The 16,556-nt window shown below is 29.8% G+C and overlaps 5 protein-coding genes across 6 annotated transcripts in view; 2 read left to right on the forward strand and 3 right to left on the reverse strand.

Moving 5' to 3' along the window:
* Positions 1 to 666: 666 nt before the first annotated feature.
* On the reverse strand, positions 667 to 1,695 carry LOC116778050 (elongator complex protein 5). Its single transcript, XM_061526144.1, has 2 exons — positions 1,595 to 1,695; positions 667 to 1,436 (listed from the first exon to the last, which is right to left on the reverse strand). The coding sequence occupies exon 2, from the start codon at positions 1,432 to 1,434 to the stop codon at positions 688 to 690; it is 747 nt and encodes a 248-aa protein (XP_061382128.1). The 5' UTR covers positions 1,435 to 1,436; positions 1,595 to 1,695; the 3' UTR covers positions 667 to 687.
* A 502-nt stretch (positions 1,696 to 2,197) lies between these two features.
* Positions 2,198 to 3,775, forward strand: LOC116777406 (NAD-dependent protein deacylase Sirt4). The gene is made up of 4 exons (XM_032670937.2): positions 2,198 to 2,470; positions 2,549 to 2,739; positions 2,829 to 3,056; positions 3,378 to 3,775. Exons 1-4 carry the CDS (start codon positions 2,308 to 2,310, stop codon positions 3,699 to 3,701), a joined length of 906 nt encoding a protein of 301 aa, XP_032526828.2. The 5' UTR covers positions 2,198 to 2,307; the 3' UTR covers positions 3,702 to 3,775.
* A 5-nt stretch (positions 3,776 to 3,780) lies between these two features.
* Positions 3,781 to 8,923, reverse strand: LOC116777405 (serine/threonine-protein phosphatase 4 catalytic subunit). 2 transcript variants are annotated; one of them, XM_032670934.2, is made up of 7 exons: positions 8,789 to 8,923; positions 8,444 to 8,612; positions 6,596 to 6,748; positions 6,361 to 6,479; positions 5,971 to 6,152; positions 5,396 to 5,585; positions 3,781 to 4,868 (listed from the first exon to the last, which is right to left on the reverse strand). In XM_032670934.2, exons 2-7 carry the CDS (start codon positions 8,591 to 8,593, stop codon positions 4,739 to 4,741), a joined length of 924 nt encoding a protein of 307 aa, XP_032526825.1. In that variant the 5' UTR covers positions 8,594 to 8,612; positions 8,789 to 8,923; the 3' UTR covers positions 3,781 to 4,738. The 2 variants fall into 2 exon arrangements, with proteins under 2 accessions (XP_032526825.1, XP_032526827.1); XM_032670936.2 differs by having other exon boundaries at positions 8,444 to 8,626; positions 8,789 to 8,875.
* Positions 8,924 to 9,315: 392 nt separating this feature from the next.
* The window catches only part of LOC116777482 (flotillin-2), a 127,573-nt gene continuing 120,332 nt past the window's right edge, over positions 9,316 to 16,556 (forward strand). Inside the window, exon 1 of the mRNA XM_032671041.2 lies at positions 9,316 to 9,527. Coding sequence (XP_032526932.1) covers positions 9,479 to 9,527 — 49 coding nt within the window. The 5' untranslated portion in view covers positions 9,316 to 9,478. The remainder of the gene's footprint in view (positions 9,528 to 16,556) is intronic.
* LOC116777472 (glucose dehydrogenase [FAD, quinone]-like) lies at positions 9,967 to 13,945 on the reverse strand. The gene is made up of 5 exons (XM_032671028.2): positions 13,662 to 13,945; positions 12,826 to 13,053; positions 11,839 to 11,971; positions 11,424 to 11,543; positions 9,967 to 11,243 (listed from the first exon to the last, which is right to left on the reverse strand). The coding sequence occupies exons 1-5, from the start codon at positions 13,912 to 13,914 to the stop codon at positions 10,004 to 10,006; spliced, it is 1,974 nt and encodes a 657-aa protein (XP_032526919.2). The 5' UTR covers positions 13,915 to 13,945; the 3' UTR covers positions 9,967 to 10,003.

The following is a 16,556-nucleotide window of genomic DNA, read 5'->3' on the forward strand; positions in this document are numbered from 1 at the left end:
CAAACTCAAAATTTTTAAGAACAAATTACACAACGATATATAAACAACATTTGTTATTGATAAATTATGTAATCTCTAATATGCTGCGAAGACATCTGTTTTCCTATTTACTTTTCAATTTTACTTTTCATCTGTAATGACAGATGTATGTATTTTTTTAAACTAGATAAATATACATTTCATCTAGATTAAAAGGTCTTGATAAATTTCTACAAATCATTTAATAACATTTAAATATATTTAACCTTCTTCGCAGTCCCAATAACTTGCAACGTCAAATGACAGCTGCTTCTAAATAATTGTTAGACTATGCATTTCTTTCGTAAATGCGATCTTTATCAAATTTACATACATGTTCTTAATTTAATTTTATTGAAAACTAAATCGCAACGTGTTTTTAATAATCGTTTTGAGATATTTTTCTACGGGATTGAGTATTAGCATTTAAAACCTATCTCATTTAATATAAATAACTAAATTCAGTAATACTTGAAAAAGACAGAGTTTGTTAATCATAAATTGTTTGGAAATTCCAAGGCTGTATTGATTTCCACATGCCAAGGTTTAAGGCATGTTTAAGGCAGCGAGGATGTTTTTTGATACTTTCCATTAAGGCTGTTAAGGTGAAGAAAGTTGAGAACTTCATGATAGAAAAATTAAAGAGAATTATTACATGAAAGATTTTATTCATATATCTAAATCCTCATCTGGGTCTTCATCATCCCAATCATCGACAACATCGGGTTCATAAAAAACTTTACCCTTGCCTTCATTAATTTTATTCATGTATGGCAGTTTTAATTTGTTTTTCTCCAATTGTTGTATTTGATCCGTCTCTATTTTGAATGTTGTCAGACTCCCCGGTGAAACTTTTTCAGATTGAGTGACTTTTAGATTATCCTCTTTCAATACAGGAGACAACTTAAATGTTGAAGTTGGAGCATCATATGACATGATTTCTTCACTTTTAAATATTTTACCACTCTTTTTCACTTGAACCCAAATTTTATTTGCCATTACTTCATCAAATGATATTACAGCATTTGATATATGATGGAGATGTGTTTCTATTTTGGAGTTAGGAATCAGGCAATCTCTGTGTAATATTAAGATTAATTTTGTTACATTTGAATTTGTCTGAAGACTTTTAATATTATTTAAACTTGCACTCCAGCCCAGATCTAGCACCATTTGGTTTAATGAGTCTATAACACATATACTCTTCGCAACGGGTTCATTGTCAAATCCTTTTAGGCATTTGATACTTTTGTCTTGTAAAATAGTTTGCCAGACTGATAATGGCTGCTCATAACATGTAACTTGCACCATGCCATCTGTATTTTCTAGCAACTCTATTAACAACGGCAATATGTTTTTATTGATATCATCTTCTATCAATACTGTAAAGGCACTTTTTATTTTAAACAATGCCATAGCTATAGAAAGAAACAACTCTTGTTTAATGCTTAAATTGTTTGTATAGGTTATAATAAAAGCTTTTTTTTATATATTTAACGTAAACTCAACAAAACCTTTCCGTTTAAATAATGATAGTAAAGAAAAAAATGTGTTTCTAAATAATATTATAACATACATCTATATACATATAAGAATAAGCTGATCTATGATATACATCCACATTCGTGTTTTTAGCCTTTAAGTCTTCACAAATGACATCAAATTGACACATTATTTTATAACTCGGTAACCTAAATTCTGTCTACTTTGTTGCAAGAAAGAAATTATTACAGTATAAGAAATAAATACTTTTAAAGGAAAGAAATATAGAATTGATTTATTTTTATTTATAAACACTTCCTTATAAATAACTAATTTTGTTAATTAGTTTATATGTATAATACTAATAAAATATTGTATGAAATAAAAAAAAAAAACTAAAATCAATAATAAAAGAAGTCAAAGAAAATACTAATGTGTTTTCTTACACGTCAGTATTTTATCCCTTTGGAAATTATGTTTTTAATGCTTACAAGTATATATAGGCAAACCGCCGCTATAACATAATATCTGGAACCGTTTAATGGAACGCCGCCATTACAGGGGTAAGTAAGTACGGCATCTATTAAGAATTAACAAATGACAAGTATTGGCTACCTCTGACACTGGCAATGGCATACCGAAGATTTAGATTGCCATATTAACAAATTAAAAAAAAAAAAGTGGTAGGTACAGCTGCTGTTTTTATCTGGAGTTTTAAGGATTTATTGACATTTGACATATTTCATAATGTGTCTCAATTCTATAAAAGTATTTTATAATTTGTGTGTGTAGTGTGAAATTAACAAAATGTTTAAACGAATCATTAAAAACAGAATATTTGTTCGACACACTGCTTTTGTACCAGCTTATAAAGCTCCCGTCCAAGAAGATTTTGATAAGCTAAGAGAATTTCTCATAAAAAATAAACAACTTCTTGTTCTTACTGGAGCTGGTATATCTACAGAGTCAGGTTGGTTAAAAAAATATTTAAGTATTAATTTTTATAATTGCGTATGATTTATACTAATTACATTTTGTAATTTTTAAGGCATACCAGACTACAGATCTGAGGAAGTAGGATTGTATGCCCGCAGTAATCATAAACCAATTCAATACCAAGAGTTTGTAAAATATCCAAGAGTCAGACAGAGGTATTGGGCAAGAAATTTTGTAGGCTGGCCTAGATTTAGTGCTATAAAGCCTAATGCAACACATCATGTTATTAGAGACCTTGAAAAGGTAACAAATTTTCTTGTACTCTTGTAAGCCAATGTAATATTGTGTGACATTTGTTCAATTGGGTAATAAAAATTAATTTTATATTTTAGATAGGAAAAGTATCTTCAGTGGTTACACAGAATGTCGATAGACTTCACCATAAAGCGGGTTCAACGAATGTTATTGAACTCCATGGCTCAGGTTATATTGTGAAATGTTTAAATTGTCCATATGAAATAGATCGTTTTAAGTTGCAAGATATATTAATGAAAAACAATCCTAGTATGAAAAGCAGCTTTGATATGATAAGGCCAGATGGGGATGTGGAGCTATCTAAAGTGAGTTTATCGGTAAAAAGTACTTCAATATATACAGCAGCTTCCTATAACACTTGTTTCTTTTTTAAAGGTGATGAAACATTATTTTACAATGAAACTTAGATGACACGATAAAATGATCACTGTCATGGGTTCGTGGTAACTTTTAACTGAGTTTTATTTTAACATTAAATATCTTACAGTATTTCCATTTCTTAGAAAAATAACTAAAATGGTTACATATGATTTTATATAGTCAGCTTTTGTCAGACAAAATAAATTTATATATATTATACAGCATAATTCATAACATTTTCAGTAAATGTAACAGTTCCTTTTCAGGAACAAGTGGAAAGTTTCAGAACTCCTCTTTGTCCGGAATGTGAAGGTCCTTTAAAACCTGACATAGTATTCTTTGGAGATAACGTACCAAAGCAAAGAGTGGAACAAGTTAGGAATGAAGTTAGTTGTAGTGATGCTGTATTTGTTCTTGGCTCCAGTTTAACTGTCTATTCAAGTTATAGGATAATTCTCCAGGCCAAAGAAGAAGGGAAAGAAGTAGCCATTTTAAATATAGGTCCTACAAGAGCAGATGATATGGCTGATCTTAAAGTTTCAACCAAGTGTGGTGACATTCTAGTAGATGTATGCAAAACAATTATGTGACCTTGCTATAGAACAAATGTTACATTCTGATCCATTAAATGAATTTAATTCAAATAAATGTGTTGCAAAGAAAATACAGTTTGTTTTAATTTCAATTTATTATAAAAGGAAGTATTGATACAAATTGATCATTTTAAGCAATCAGTACTGAACTAGTTTAACATTGAACATCCATTTAATTTTTATCAGTGTTACAATAAAGAGACTGGAAAGGAAGACAGGTGAAAGAAAATATAATGCTGTTATTTAAATCAACTGAGATCACTGAATTCTATTTTTACTACTACCATATCGATAATCAATTAGTCAGACAATTTTTTTTTTTTTTAATTTTACTTACATCTAATGTTAATGTCTTTAACCTCAGTGTACATATGAGGTGTCAATATAAAGGATAAAATGGTTATTATAATGGTTACACTATGACAGGAAATTAAAAATATATTTCCCTATCATCATAGTAACTAATTCTGTTCAGGATTATCTTTTGCTACACTTGTCTATAATTATATACTGTGACATTAGTGTCAATTAATATTCTAATTCTACACAAGCTGAAAAATATATAAAGAAAACACATATAAGAAGACTTGTGAAAAACTTGGCATAAACAATTAAGTTTATGGCAGTGTTATTAAGAAACCATATTTATATATTAATTAATTATAGGTAGTGGCTGACCATTCATCACATATGCAAACATAAAATAACTTATATTGAACTATAGTTTTAAAGTAATTTTTTAGTTTACTGAAATATATATGCAACAATTAAAATTAATATTAAGTGAAATCATTCAATCATATTCGATCATAAGATATTTACCACAAGAAATTGAGTCATTCATTAAATTTATGATAATTTTCAAAAGATTACATTAAGTCATAAATCTTACAATAAATATGAAGTGCGTCTTACAAGTAGTCATTATCAGCATCAACATAAACACATTCAAACACAGTCTTAAAATTACCATGAAATTCACATTCAAATTGCTTTGTACACTACATTGAAACCGTAATACTTGTCTAATGTTATTATAAGAAGTAGTCTGCTTGAGGTTTTTTAGATGGAATACCCCTGGATTCCTGTGGAGCAGCTTCAAATATGGTGAATTCTCGCTGAAGTGTCTCATTCAGCTCCAATATGGCCGCCACATTTCCACATCTATAGTATAAACAATATTGCTTTGTAATTTTGTTGGTGCTTGGTTATTATAACAATATTAGATGACCACCAAAGTCTTTCATATGTCCGATCTGAATTCACACTATTTTTGCACTCAAAGAACTTTTTTATAACCCGCTTGAATTATTTGCATTAAATATATGACAAACAGTTTTTTTTTATGTAATAATTCTGAAATATTAGCATATCTATTCAATGTGACATGTAAAGCTACAAATTCGTAAAGAAACTTAAAATTTGATAGGAAAATCATTAAGAATTTAAAAGATAAGGTAGTTTGGATGCTGCAATATGCTGAAGTTACTGTGTACTTTTAACTAACTTGTAATTATGTGCTTTCAACTAAAAATACTGAAAGCAATGTCTAAGAAGAATATAGTAATCCATCTTAGAACAAAACACAATCATAATTTTTACACTCCAATGTTCCATTACAGTTAATCTTAATACAGAAACGTTACCATGAAATCATTAGCAAATGAGACAGATCAATATTAAGTACTCACCGATAGCAGTAATTGGGAGCCGACCATACAGTGAGTACGGTCTCATTGAAATGCCACTTGTATCCTTCCATAACAAGCTGGTGAGCCCGACAGATCATGTCAATGTCATTGGATACATTGAATTGAGCCACAACATCCGAACCAAATAGATAACCAGCTCCACGGGGAGACACGCCCCAGCCTTGTGTATCTAGAATTGTAAAACCGATCAAACAGTGTCTCATTTGCTCGTTGTTGATGAAGCCTAAATAGATATTAGATAATGTCTTTGGAATTCACAAGTTTGTGATTCTTATTTAGATAAATTGTTAAGGGTTCTTAACAGAAATTATTTTTTATTTATATGATGAAACAAATTAAAATCTCTAACACAATCTATATTAGGAACTGGTAAAACTTTCTGTAAGAATGAGGCTTTATGGTGTTGATGAATGTTAGTCTGATGAATGAGTTCATGACAAAAAACATGTTTATAAAATGTTGTTCTACTGGCGATTGATGAGTGTATTAAATGCAGCAGTGTAACAAGGTCTCGAATCTTCGTAGTTGGCAAGCTAATAAACAAATTTATGTACCTTCGGGGTCACTCCAAAGCAGGTCGCACATGGGTCCATCATGGGGGACCTCTTGTTTGCGATCAATAGTCCGAATTTGATCCAATGTTTGTATAGAGGGACTAAGTCCTCCATGGACGCAAAATATCCGTCCATCAATGATCGCGGATAGAGACAGATAGTCAAAAATTTCAGTGCAATATCTGTTGAGAATAAGTTAAATTATTATTCGTCACAAGAACTATATCACCTAAACCACGCTATCAGACTGAGAAGGTTTCTTATCTATATTGTTAAGACTTTTCGGATTTCATTATTGAAACTATCTTTATTTATAACAAAAGAATATTGGTAATTAAACACTATGTCTAGTACTTGTAATGGATGGTATGTTAAAAATTTGGATTCTACCTCCATACTGTGATTGAGCCATATTTTCTTATGCATTCATCATAGAATCCATAAACTTGAGTTATCTGGCGTGACTCATGATTGCCTCTTATCAACGTGATGCGGTCTGGGTAACGCACCTGCAATATACATATCTCATTAATTCTATATTTATAAAGTAATATGTAAATAAGTAATAATTAGGTATATATTAATTAATAAAACACATTTTGTTTAAGTTTAAACAGTCAATTACCTTTAATGCGAGTAGTAACAAAAATGTTTCAACAGAATAGAAGCCCCTGTCTACAAAGTCACCCATGAAAAGATAGTTTGTCTCAGGTACATCTCCACCAACTTTGAACAGCTCTTTGAGGTCATAGAATTGTCCATGGATATCACCACAAACCTAAAATATATGAAAATTAATTAAGATACTAAATATTAAATAAAGAAAATAAAACATTAAATATGATCAGTAAAATTAAAAGCAAACAGGGTTTATCTTTATGAAGATAAAGGCGAATGTTGAAGTGGCAGTTAATTAGAAAAAAAAAATTCAGAAAATATAGGCTATAAATGTTTCGATTTCTGATTGATGATTCCAGTGAGGATAAAAGTTAAAGTAGTATAAACAAGGGTAAGTAAAGTGCAAGTAGAACTGGCTGATGGGAGAGAGGACATGCCTGTATCTCATTCAAGATCACCTGAGCTTCCTCGTCACAGTTTGAAAGTAAATATAAATGTATTATGAATATAATTTATTAATGTTCACCGTGTGGAATGGAAATCGTATATAAATTTAAACCCTCTAGCAATTTAGTTATTGACTTTTCAAGAGAAAAAGATTATACAAAAGAAATCGTCAAGATCACAGGAATAGTAGAAATATGAAGTCGAATAGATGAGCATTAAAATACATTAATTGAAAATACTCTCAAATTAATATTGTGAAAAACTGAAAAAGACTTGCCTCTATCAATTAGATACTAAAAAGGCAGGCTTTGGATGTACTGGACATTGTTATAAGTTATTAAGATATTTTTTTTTTAATTAACAATCATTTTGTTAGATAATAGGAATATTTTTTCATGTTAGGTTATTAAGATGATTCCACCCAGGGAGTTGAATTTTTTCAACCTTCTGCACTTTTTATAAAGGTACTTTGCTGAATTTTAGGAATGACTAGTTCATGACGCATTTAAAATTAAAAAAAATTATAAGATTTTAAATTTTAGTTATTTTATTAAGAAGGTTTGGCAATATATAGGGTATTCAAAATATAAAATAAATATAGTTTTTAAATTTTTTGCTGTTCTTGAAAAGGGTGTGGTAAAATGCCTGTCAACTAGACCAGATGTGTGTATAGGGTTGGGTGAAGCCTTCTTCCTCACAGAGGAATCTGTTGTTTTTCAATAGGGGGATGGGGGTTTTAATGCCATCTTGGAAAGCAAAACCATTCTTGTGGCACTTCAGTATATGGGTCACCATGATAATTAATGAGAAATCCTACATAGCCACATCCTTAATCTTATGAATTAAGGATAGAGACATAGGTAATAAAATCTTTTCTTTGAAAAAATAAAGAGGGCAGGCTAATGGAAAACATAATAGAATTTAAATTAAAACAGATAAAATAGGTCTACTACGTGAAATTTTCATAACTTCTTTATAAAAAAGTTATTATTTATAAGTATTGTAGACTTTTTTTAGAAAAATAAGTTATTTAATACTCTGTTCAAGTAATTGTTTCCGAAGGATCTATAAAGGAAAAGCTAAGAAAAAGACCTTTGTAAAGGTAAACAACTCACAAGTCTCACTAGAAATCCTAAATAATCACAAACAAAATTATATGTTACAGTTTAAATCTTTGTTATAAAATAAAGAAGGTAATTCAATAATACAAATATAATAAAAGGTTGTCATAACAAATTATTAAAGATTTTGGCTATGTATCAATCTAATTATAAAGAAGTGATTACTTGAATTGTTAATGGAATCTGACCTTAATGAAGGCTGTAGAGATTTCATTAAGGTCATATCTCTGAAACAAATTTCATGGATATCTATTATGAAAGTAAGAAGTATATAAAAAGTATCTCACAGTCACAGGGGAGTCAACTCGTTGGACGTTGCTTTCTTCGACAAGGATCTCGCGGGCTTTCGCACAGAGGGCTTTAACCTCTGCCTCCAATATTAGCTTACATCTTTTCAGCCTTTCAATTTGACGGTCCAAATCACTCGTATCAGACATGTTCGCAAGTTATGAAGACCTAAAGCAGAATAACTAAAGAACGTTACACAAAAGGAGGGTAATTCCATGAAAATTCAGCAAAGCATTCGTGTCAATTATGCGAACATGAATGAATACGTATACGGTGCAAATTACATATTTTAGTTTTTAATAAAACGTACTAATAGATATATTACAATAAATTAAGTTTATTACCTTTAATAATAGATTTAACTCCTATTTCTGTTTCAAACAATCGCAAAAATCTGTAGTACTCGATATTACCACAGACAAGGATTTATTTTAAAAACAATGTTGCAATGTTTAAATATTCATGTTAACCACCTACACTGCATGTAACTTCACTGTAATAATTACCGAATATTAAAAGTAAATATGATTTCAAATGCATATTTGAAAATAATTTTCATATATAAAAAAACACAAATATCTTGCTTTTATTCAACTTTTCTTTTACAAAATTTATTATTCTTGTATAGTTATCAATTTCAAAATGCGAAGCTACAAAAAGTTTTAATTATTGTTTTGAGAAAATTTATTATACCAATGTTAAATATACTTGTTGTTAGTAAAACTTAATATTTCGACCAATTTATAATAATGTGATATCTATTAATAAACTCTTGAAATCATAATGGAAATAAATTCGTTAGTATATCTGACTGCGCGCGCATATTTGATTAAAGAAATAGTTGGGCATAGACAATGTGATATGTATTGTATAGTTGTGTGGGTGTGTCACAATATTGTGTTGTTACTTGTTCTAGTTGTCAAAAATCAAAATATATAGTTACGTTCTATAAGTGTTAATTTAACTCGATAACTGATTTATTAATTATTTTCACTAAGTGAATTTAGTTTTGTTGTACTGTAGTTATCTCCAATATGGGAAATATTCACACCGTCGGGCCTAATGAAGCACTTATAGTATCAGGTATGAATTGAAATGTTTTCCTCATTTGTTTTAGTTATTTTGTAAGATTTACGAGGAAAAAGATAACAATAAGTGTCATCGCTCAATTAATATGTATGTTTTATTTAACTTAAAAAAAAATGGTTTCAGCTACCATTTAATATATCGCAAGGCTAAAAGGTGTTTTAATTAATAATATAGCTCGGGGTCTATTAGTGTTTATGGCCTTGAAGTGCCTATTGTTATATGAAACCATGTTTATTTTTCAATGTTAACGAATTCTGTGAGTGTAATTCACAGGAGCAAGTTATATGTATGTTCTTTCATAATGTCAAATTGGTGTTGATAAGAATTAAAATGCTTAATGCGGAGGGATTTACCATCTTATCAGTTTCAGCTTAAAAGACAAATATTTATGAGTAATCAAATGTGATGAGCATCGTATAATGAAACAGCAACATATAAAAAAATATTATCTAATATATTGTCCTACAAAACTAGAGCAGACCCCATGTACGTTTTATTAAATCCGCACCCTTCTCCCCTATCATAATAGCGGGTGCGTTAGTGTGTGCTACTATTGTCTGAGGTATAACCCCTGAGTCTATAACTCGTAATTTTTTTATTCCATAAACTCGCAATTCGGGGTCCACAACTGCTTCGGGGTCTTGCGGGGGGCCCATTTTACATGTCGCGATTTGGTGGTGAAGTGTTGACGTCACCGTTCTAATAGCACACTCCCAATAAGCGTCACTGTTAAATTGGTATGACATACAATTAGGGAATTTTTTAGTATGTAATGTAGCGCCATATTTTTGATATGGCGGGGTGTCTACTAATCGTAATATGTATCGAATAGCTGCAATCATGGTCGCTACATCTTTAGGGTGTGTTAAATAGTTGCCATAGAGATTTGGTTGTTCAAATGGATTTTTCGATTTTAACTTTAAGTGCCCTTTAGATTTCGGATGTAAAAGCATAAACAGTATTGTGAAACTTTCGACATTTTCTATAGGTCTGTAGACGTCATTGTATAGCCAATCAGCGATTCTTATTCCCCGAGCTACTACATCGCCTTCGTCTGACGCCAGAGAGGCGCAGCTACCTAAGAGTTCAATGTCAGGATAATCACCAGGTTCATCAGATAGTTCTGTTTTAATATATCCTATAGTTTCTACTCCAGCCAAAGAAGACATCGGTCCGTCTCCATACTGTGTGTACTGGACAACATTATCCAACGTGGCAAGTTTTCTTTCTACTAAAGTCAATCTCGTCGCGTTTAAAGTAAATGCTAAAGCCGGGAAAGATATATGGTCATATAGAGTCTCTCCAACTCTAAGATCTTGTATCACATTAATTCCCATGCTTTGAAGATGCTCCCTGGGTCCTATCCCTGATAACATGAGTAAATGTGGCGATTCGATGGGTCCAGCACTAAGTATGACTTCCTTTTTAGCTGTAATATTGTACATTTTTCCCTCCCTTTGGAACTCCACACCGATGGCTGTTTTTGTGTATGGATCTATAATAATTCTTGTCACCCTACTGTTTGTCAAGATGTGGAGGTTCTTTCTTTTCTTATTGTTGTGAAGAAATGCTCTCGCGCTACTCGCTCGTATTCCTTTACTTATTGTTGCTTGAATGTAACTCGAGCCAAAGCTGTCTGGGCTGTTATAGTCGACTTGTCTCTGTCCTAATAATTTTGCAGCATCCATAAATGCTTTTGATAGTTTCGATCTGAAGAAGATTAAAAAAATATACATTTACATATATAACTCTTATTGTTATATGATATTAACATAAAGAAGCATATAGTATTTGAGTTTTATATATTTTGCGCAGTGGCAGAATGAAATAAATTGTCTTAACTGTTTAAAGACTCAATTGGTCGTTTAATTGAATTAGTACTGGTCATACCTAAAAGGAACATCCTCTACGCTCAACTCGCCATCTTTCCCGTGCCACGGGGATTTGTTTAATCCACGAAGTTTTGCTCTCTCGGATTTTATGTAGTACGGGATAACGTCGTCGTATGACCTACAACATAATAAATTTAAAATAAATACAACAGCTATTTGATACTTCTCATCATAATGATCACAAAGTGGTCTCTCAAAAATATCACAATCCATTAATATAAATTTTTATTTTTGTCAGGGCTCGCAACATATTAAAAACACATTTTTGTTGTTAAAAATTTTCAATAAGAATTATAATAGCCTTTAAAGTGACATGTTGATTTATTTTTTTGTTCATTGTCATAGATGTATTAAAAGTTTTTGGGATCGTTGTAACTTATCTAAAAAAGTTATTCCAGATTATTATAGTTTACCATCCATAATTGCCTTTAGCGGCTATTCTGTCCCAGTCTTCCTTGAATCCTCTTGTGTAAATCATATAGTTGACGACGCTTGTGCCACCGACTGCTTTCCCTCGCGGCCAGAAACAACGCCCGTTTTCCATACCTTTAGTAAAAATTTAAGTCATCAATTGTTATTGTTATTTTACGATTTCCAATTAGTTTATCTCGATTCTCGGTTTGACGTTCATTATTGCTATCTGCGAGTATGCCTTCCAACAAAGTAAATCCTATATAAAATAAATAGTATTTTAACACTAATAATAAGAGAAACTTGCGATCACAATAGAAAAAAAAATCGGCATTTTTTTTTTGAAGTTGGGTCGATGACAATTCAGGTTGATATAATGTACATGACGGAACTTATCTCAAATAAGGTGTAAAGTATTAAGATAGCAGGATATTAATAGATTTATACAGAGATATACTTATATTTATTGAAATCTTTGAAATAATATGGAGCGTATCTCATTTGAAAGAAGATTTAATACATTACTCAATTTTTTACAAGCTTGCAACAATAGCTAGTATGAGCCTTTAGTATTATTGAAAGGTACGTATATTATGAAAACTATAAATAAAATTGGTTTAAATCGTTGTATTGACAATAAGAAACATATTTTTTTTGTAAAAATATTTTAAAAGAATTAAGAATTTAAAATAAAATTAATTATCTAAATATAATATGCGTATTTATTCCATGACCATGTCTAGATCGCGTGACTTTGAACTGACTTCCGGTGTAAGAATATGTTATGTTATTATATACGTAAGCCTCTGGCAATGTGAAAATTGAATTAATAAAAATTGAATCAAATCTTCATTGAACTTTAGATTTTATTCATACTTCCTTGTCTTTTATAAAACATTATATTCCAAGGAGCCTAATTAAGGATATCTATAATTAAAGTTTTTTCGTGTATTAATTAACCGAATGGATAATTTAAATCTGATACAAACCCATGCATACTCCTGGTTGATACTCCATGAGGTAAGGCCATACGTAATTAGTTCGTTGTAACATTGGTGCCAGAATGGGCACTCCTGTAAGGATAGCTTCTCCTTGGCCAGCCTCTAAAAGTAGTACTGAGACTTGTTTTCCCTCACTAAGTCTCGAAGCCAGTACACTCCCTGCAGATCCTGCGCCTACTACAATGAAGTCGTATTCCTTCAAAGGGCCTTTGAATTCTGTAATAAAAAATCAGAAGTGTTGAGTAATTAGATGAGCTACGGGTTGTTACTTATCCTTAGAATAAAGTACAAATACAAAACTGCAACATAATTAATTTTATATCAATTATGAAACTGTTAAAAAATTCTTTAGTTTAAAATATAACGTTATAGTTTATAATATTTGTAATAAATTTTTGAATTCTAAAATAAACCAATTTAATGAATGTTTATATTTTATGTAGCATTTTGTGTTATTTGAGTATGTTTTTGTTAATGAATTAAAGTTCGTAATTTATTTATTAAAACTAAAGATATGTATGAGCCGAGTTCTTAAAACGTCTCGTTCCTTAACGGTATCAAACGTACCATTGAATGGCATGACTTCAACTTTTTTAAGCTCAGTTCATTAACCTTGAAGGATCACGATTACATTATATACTTATTACATATTATACATATAGAAGCTATTGCATATTAAAAAATATATATTATTTAATTCCTCTTTCTATGTGTATGTACACTTTTACATATTTTCTCATCCTTGTTGTCATTTGAGTAATGATAATGACAATTAATAAATTATTTAAAATTCTATAAATTGAATTACAAAATTGTTATCTTACCTTTTGGCAGTTCGTAGTTATCTTTGAACGATGCAAATATATTTGGCGTGGTCTTTTCGAACTGATACATTGGAGTTTTCAGCATGACATCCAAAATTCTGCTTTTCAAAGGATATCCAGTTTGTGGGAAATAATCATCACAGTAGTTTAAACATGGTTTCGGTTCTGAATAATTATTGCTTAGAAAAATATTATTATTAGATGTCATTACACCTTTTATTACCACGATGTAAACTAGCAATGTTGTCCTCATGTTTTATTATAATCAACCCTCACGTGTTGAATGTCAAAAAGAGACTGAGAAATCTCATTCGAATGTTTAAAATATTTATTCGTTTGGTTCATTTTACCGTTACATCACATGTCTTATTGTTAATAATTTAAAATAATTTTATAAAAATGTAATAATTAAATGTGCCGTTATTCTATTTCAATTGAAGTAATAATAATGTTTAGAAAAACTTTGATAAATTAAATATATATATAAGTATTAAATTTGGAGTGTCTGTTTGTAATATTAAAATAAATACTTGTTGTATGATATCCAGCATACAGATGCAAACACTACATATATCAATGTAAAATTTATATAATTTTTGTCCTTGTTTCTGTATTTCTATTTTGTTTGGGTTTGTTTATGAAACGGATGGATAGATTTTGAACAGTCACTGGCACTTAGCTGATCTCAGCTACCTAATAAAAAGAAACTGTGGTCGCTTTTATTTTATATATATTATTATTATATTTCATTTATAAATAATGAAAAGCGTATATTCCGCGCGGACGAAGCCGCGGACACTGTTAATTAAATTATAAATTGATTTTGTTTCTGTTTTATTATTTGATATAAAATTGTTTCTAATTAAATGTGTTTTGGAAGAGAACCGAAAAAATAATCAAGTTAATTTGGAACTATTTTACATAAATATAGGTATACGTCTTTTAGGGACACTTCTAAGCGCTGATCGTAACAAGTTGTTTCTTATTAGACGCCAATTAGTTTAGGGATTTAGTCTGTTTTACTAGTAACTGTCAATAAAAATCCATCTCATGCTTGTTATTTTGTGTGTAGACACTTATTATTATTATGTTATGGTTTTGATAATGAAATTCTTTGATAATTTCTAGCACTTGATTTTATATACAAACATTCAAGGACAATTTTATCGACACGAACAGGATTCTTGCAATTTTTTTTAGTATTGATAAACAAAATTCTGTTATATTATCCTTTCTTTCATTTTGGTATGGTTGCACAGAAGTCCTTTTTTTGGAGGGTAGCATTAGCAGGTAAGAAATATGCATAACTTATACGACCAATTTTTCTGACAAATTTTCGCATTTGCAATATGTATAATATTTTATTATTGTGACTTATTGTTTATAACCGTATCAGTAAGCGAATGTAACAAAATGGGATTATTGTTCTTATATGTTTATTATAATGACCTTAGTTTAAAGCGTAGTTTCCGAAAACAAGGATAACCACTCCATTTAAAAAACTGAATAGTTTGTTATTTTTTTTTTGTCTGGCAATCGTAAAAAAACCTTAATGAACTACATAAAGTTTAAAAGAATAAAATGAATGTAAATTTAGATGTTATTCTGTTTTTTTTTGAAGTATTAAAAGTTAGATCCTAAAATTTTGTTGAATAGATTTTCTTAATATTTATGGTTTTTGATAGTATATTATAATATTGGTATTGGCGGTATATACAACAGATGGCTAAATAAGTAAATTCTTAGAGCAAACATTATAATAAGATTATAAGATGGATATAGGATGAAGCCTGAACATTATCCTTTAATCATATATATGATATACAAAACTTTAATATCTTCAACGACTTCATGATCCAACTAAACTTTTAAATTAAGTAATACTTTTTTAACTGTTACATTTAGAGCCAGTTAATATTAAAGCCTTCACATTAAATTCTTTAGGGCCTTGTTTTGGCCTTTGACGACTATATTAATAAAAAAAAATGATGTAACAAAAGACATTCGCTTTAACGCTGGTTACGTTTATATATATATATTTTGTTTGGTGAGGACAAGTTCATAAATAGTTTACAAACGGTTAATAATGTATGAAAAACATTGATTTGTATAGATGCTGAATACTCGTTGTGACGTCACTATTGTTTCATCCGTTTTATAAGATAACGTCCACACTTTAGCTCCCTATAGTGTCCTATGTCTATACATCGCAATGTTGTACCACAATTCAAAGCAATAAAAATTCTTATGAAGCTTAGTGTTGACTTCAATTTTTTTTTATTACGAGGTGCTATTATTTACTGATTTATTCATTTTGTTTCATATTATTATTGGTTAGTATGAGATATTTATTAGATTATTTATATAATAATAATAATACAATATCACTGAATTGTCGAATGATATTTCCACATTTTTTTTGTGTATGAGGTGGTGTTATCTCAGTCTAAAATTCCATGACACTGTGAATTATTACTCTTCTAGGTGTACATCTTAAGACAAAGTGTATGTGCGGCTGTTATAAATGTTTAGCTCTGGATACGAAATTTTATTTTGATTTTATATTAAGAATCTGTCTTATATATTTAATTTTTAATAGTGTTTCATAGTGTATATTTTATGTCTACAATTAATAGTAGTGTTATAATTTTAATGATAACACCATAGAAGTTTAGTTTGGAGGTAAAAAAAAACTAATTACATGTTTGCGATTATTCCATCAAACTGTTATTAGATAAATATATATGAAAGCGTATAGCTAAGCTAAATGCAAAATTTTTTGAATTAATATATTAAATCTATAGGTTATAAGTCTATATTGTATTAAATTACCGCAGTTAGAATGTAATATTTAATTAAGTAGTTTTTAATGTTTAGTTTACCTGAGGCCTGCAT

The sequence above is a fragment of the Danaus plexippus genome, chromosome Z (genome assembly GCF_018135715.1).
Source record: "Danaus plexippus chromosome Z, MEX_DaPlex, whole genome shotgun sequence".
Lineage (NCBI taxonomy): Eukaryota > Metazoa > Arthropoda > Insecta > Lepidoptera > Nymphalidae > Danaus > Danaus plexippus.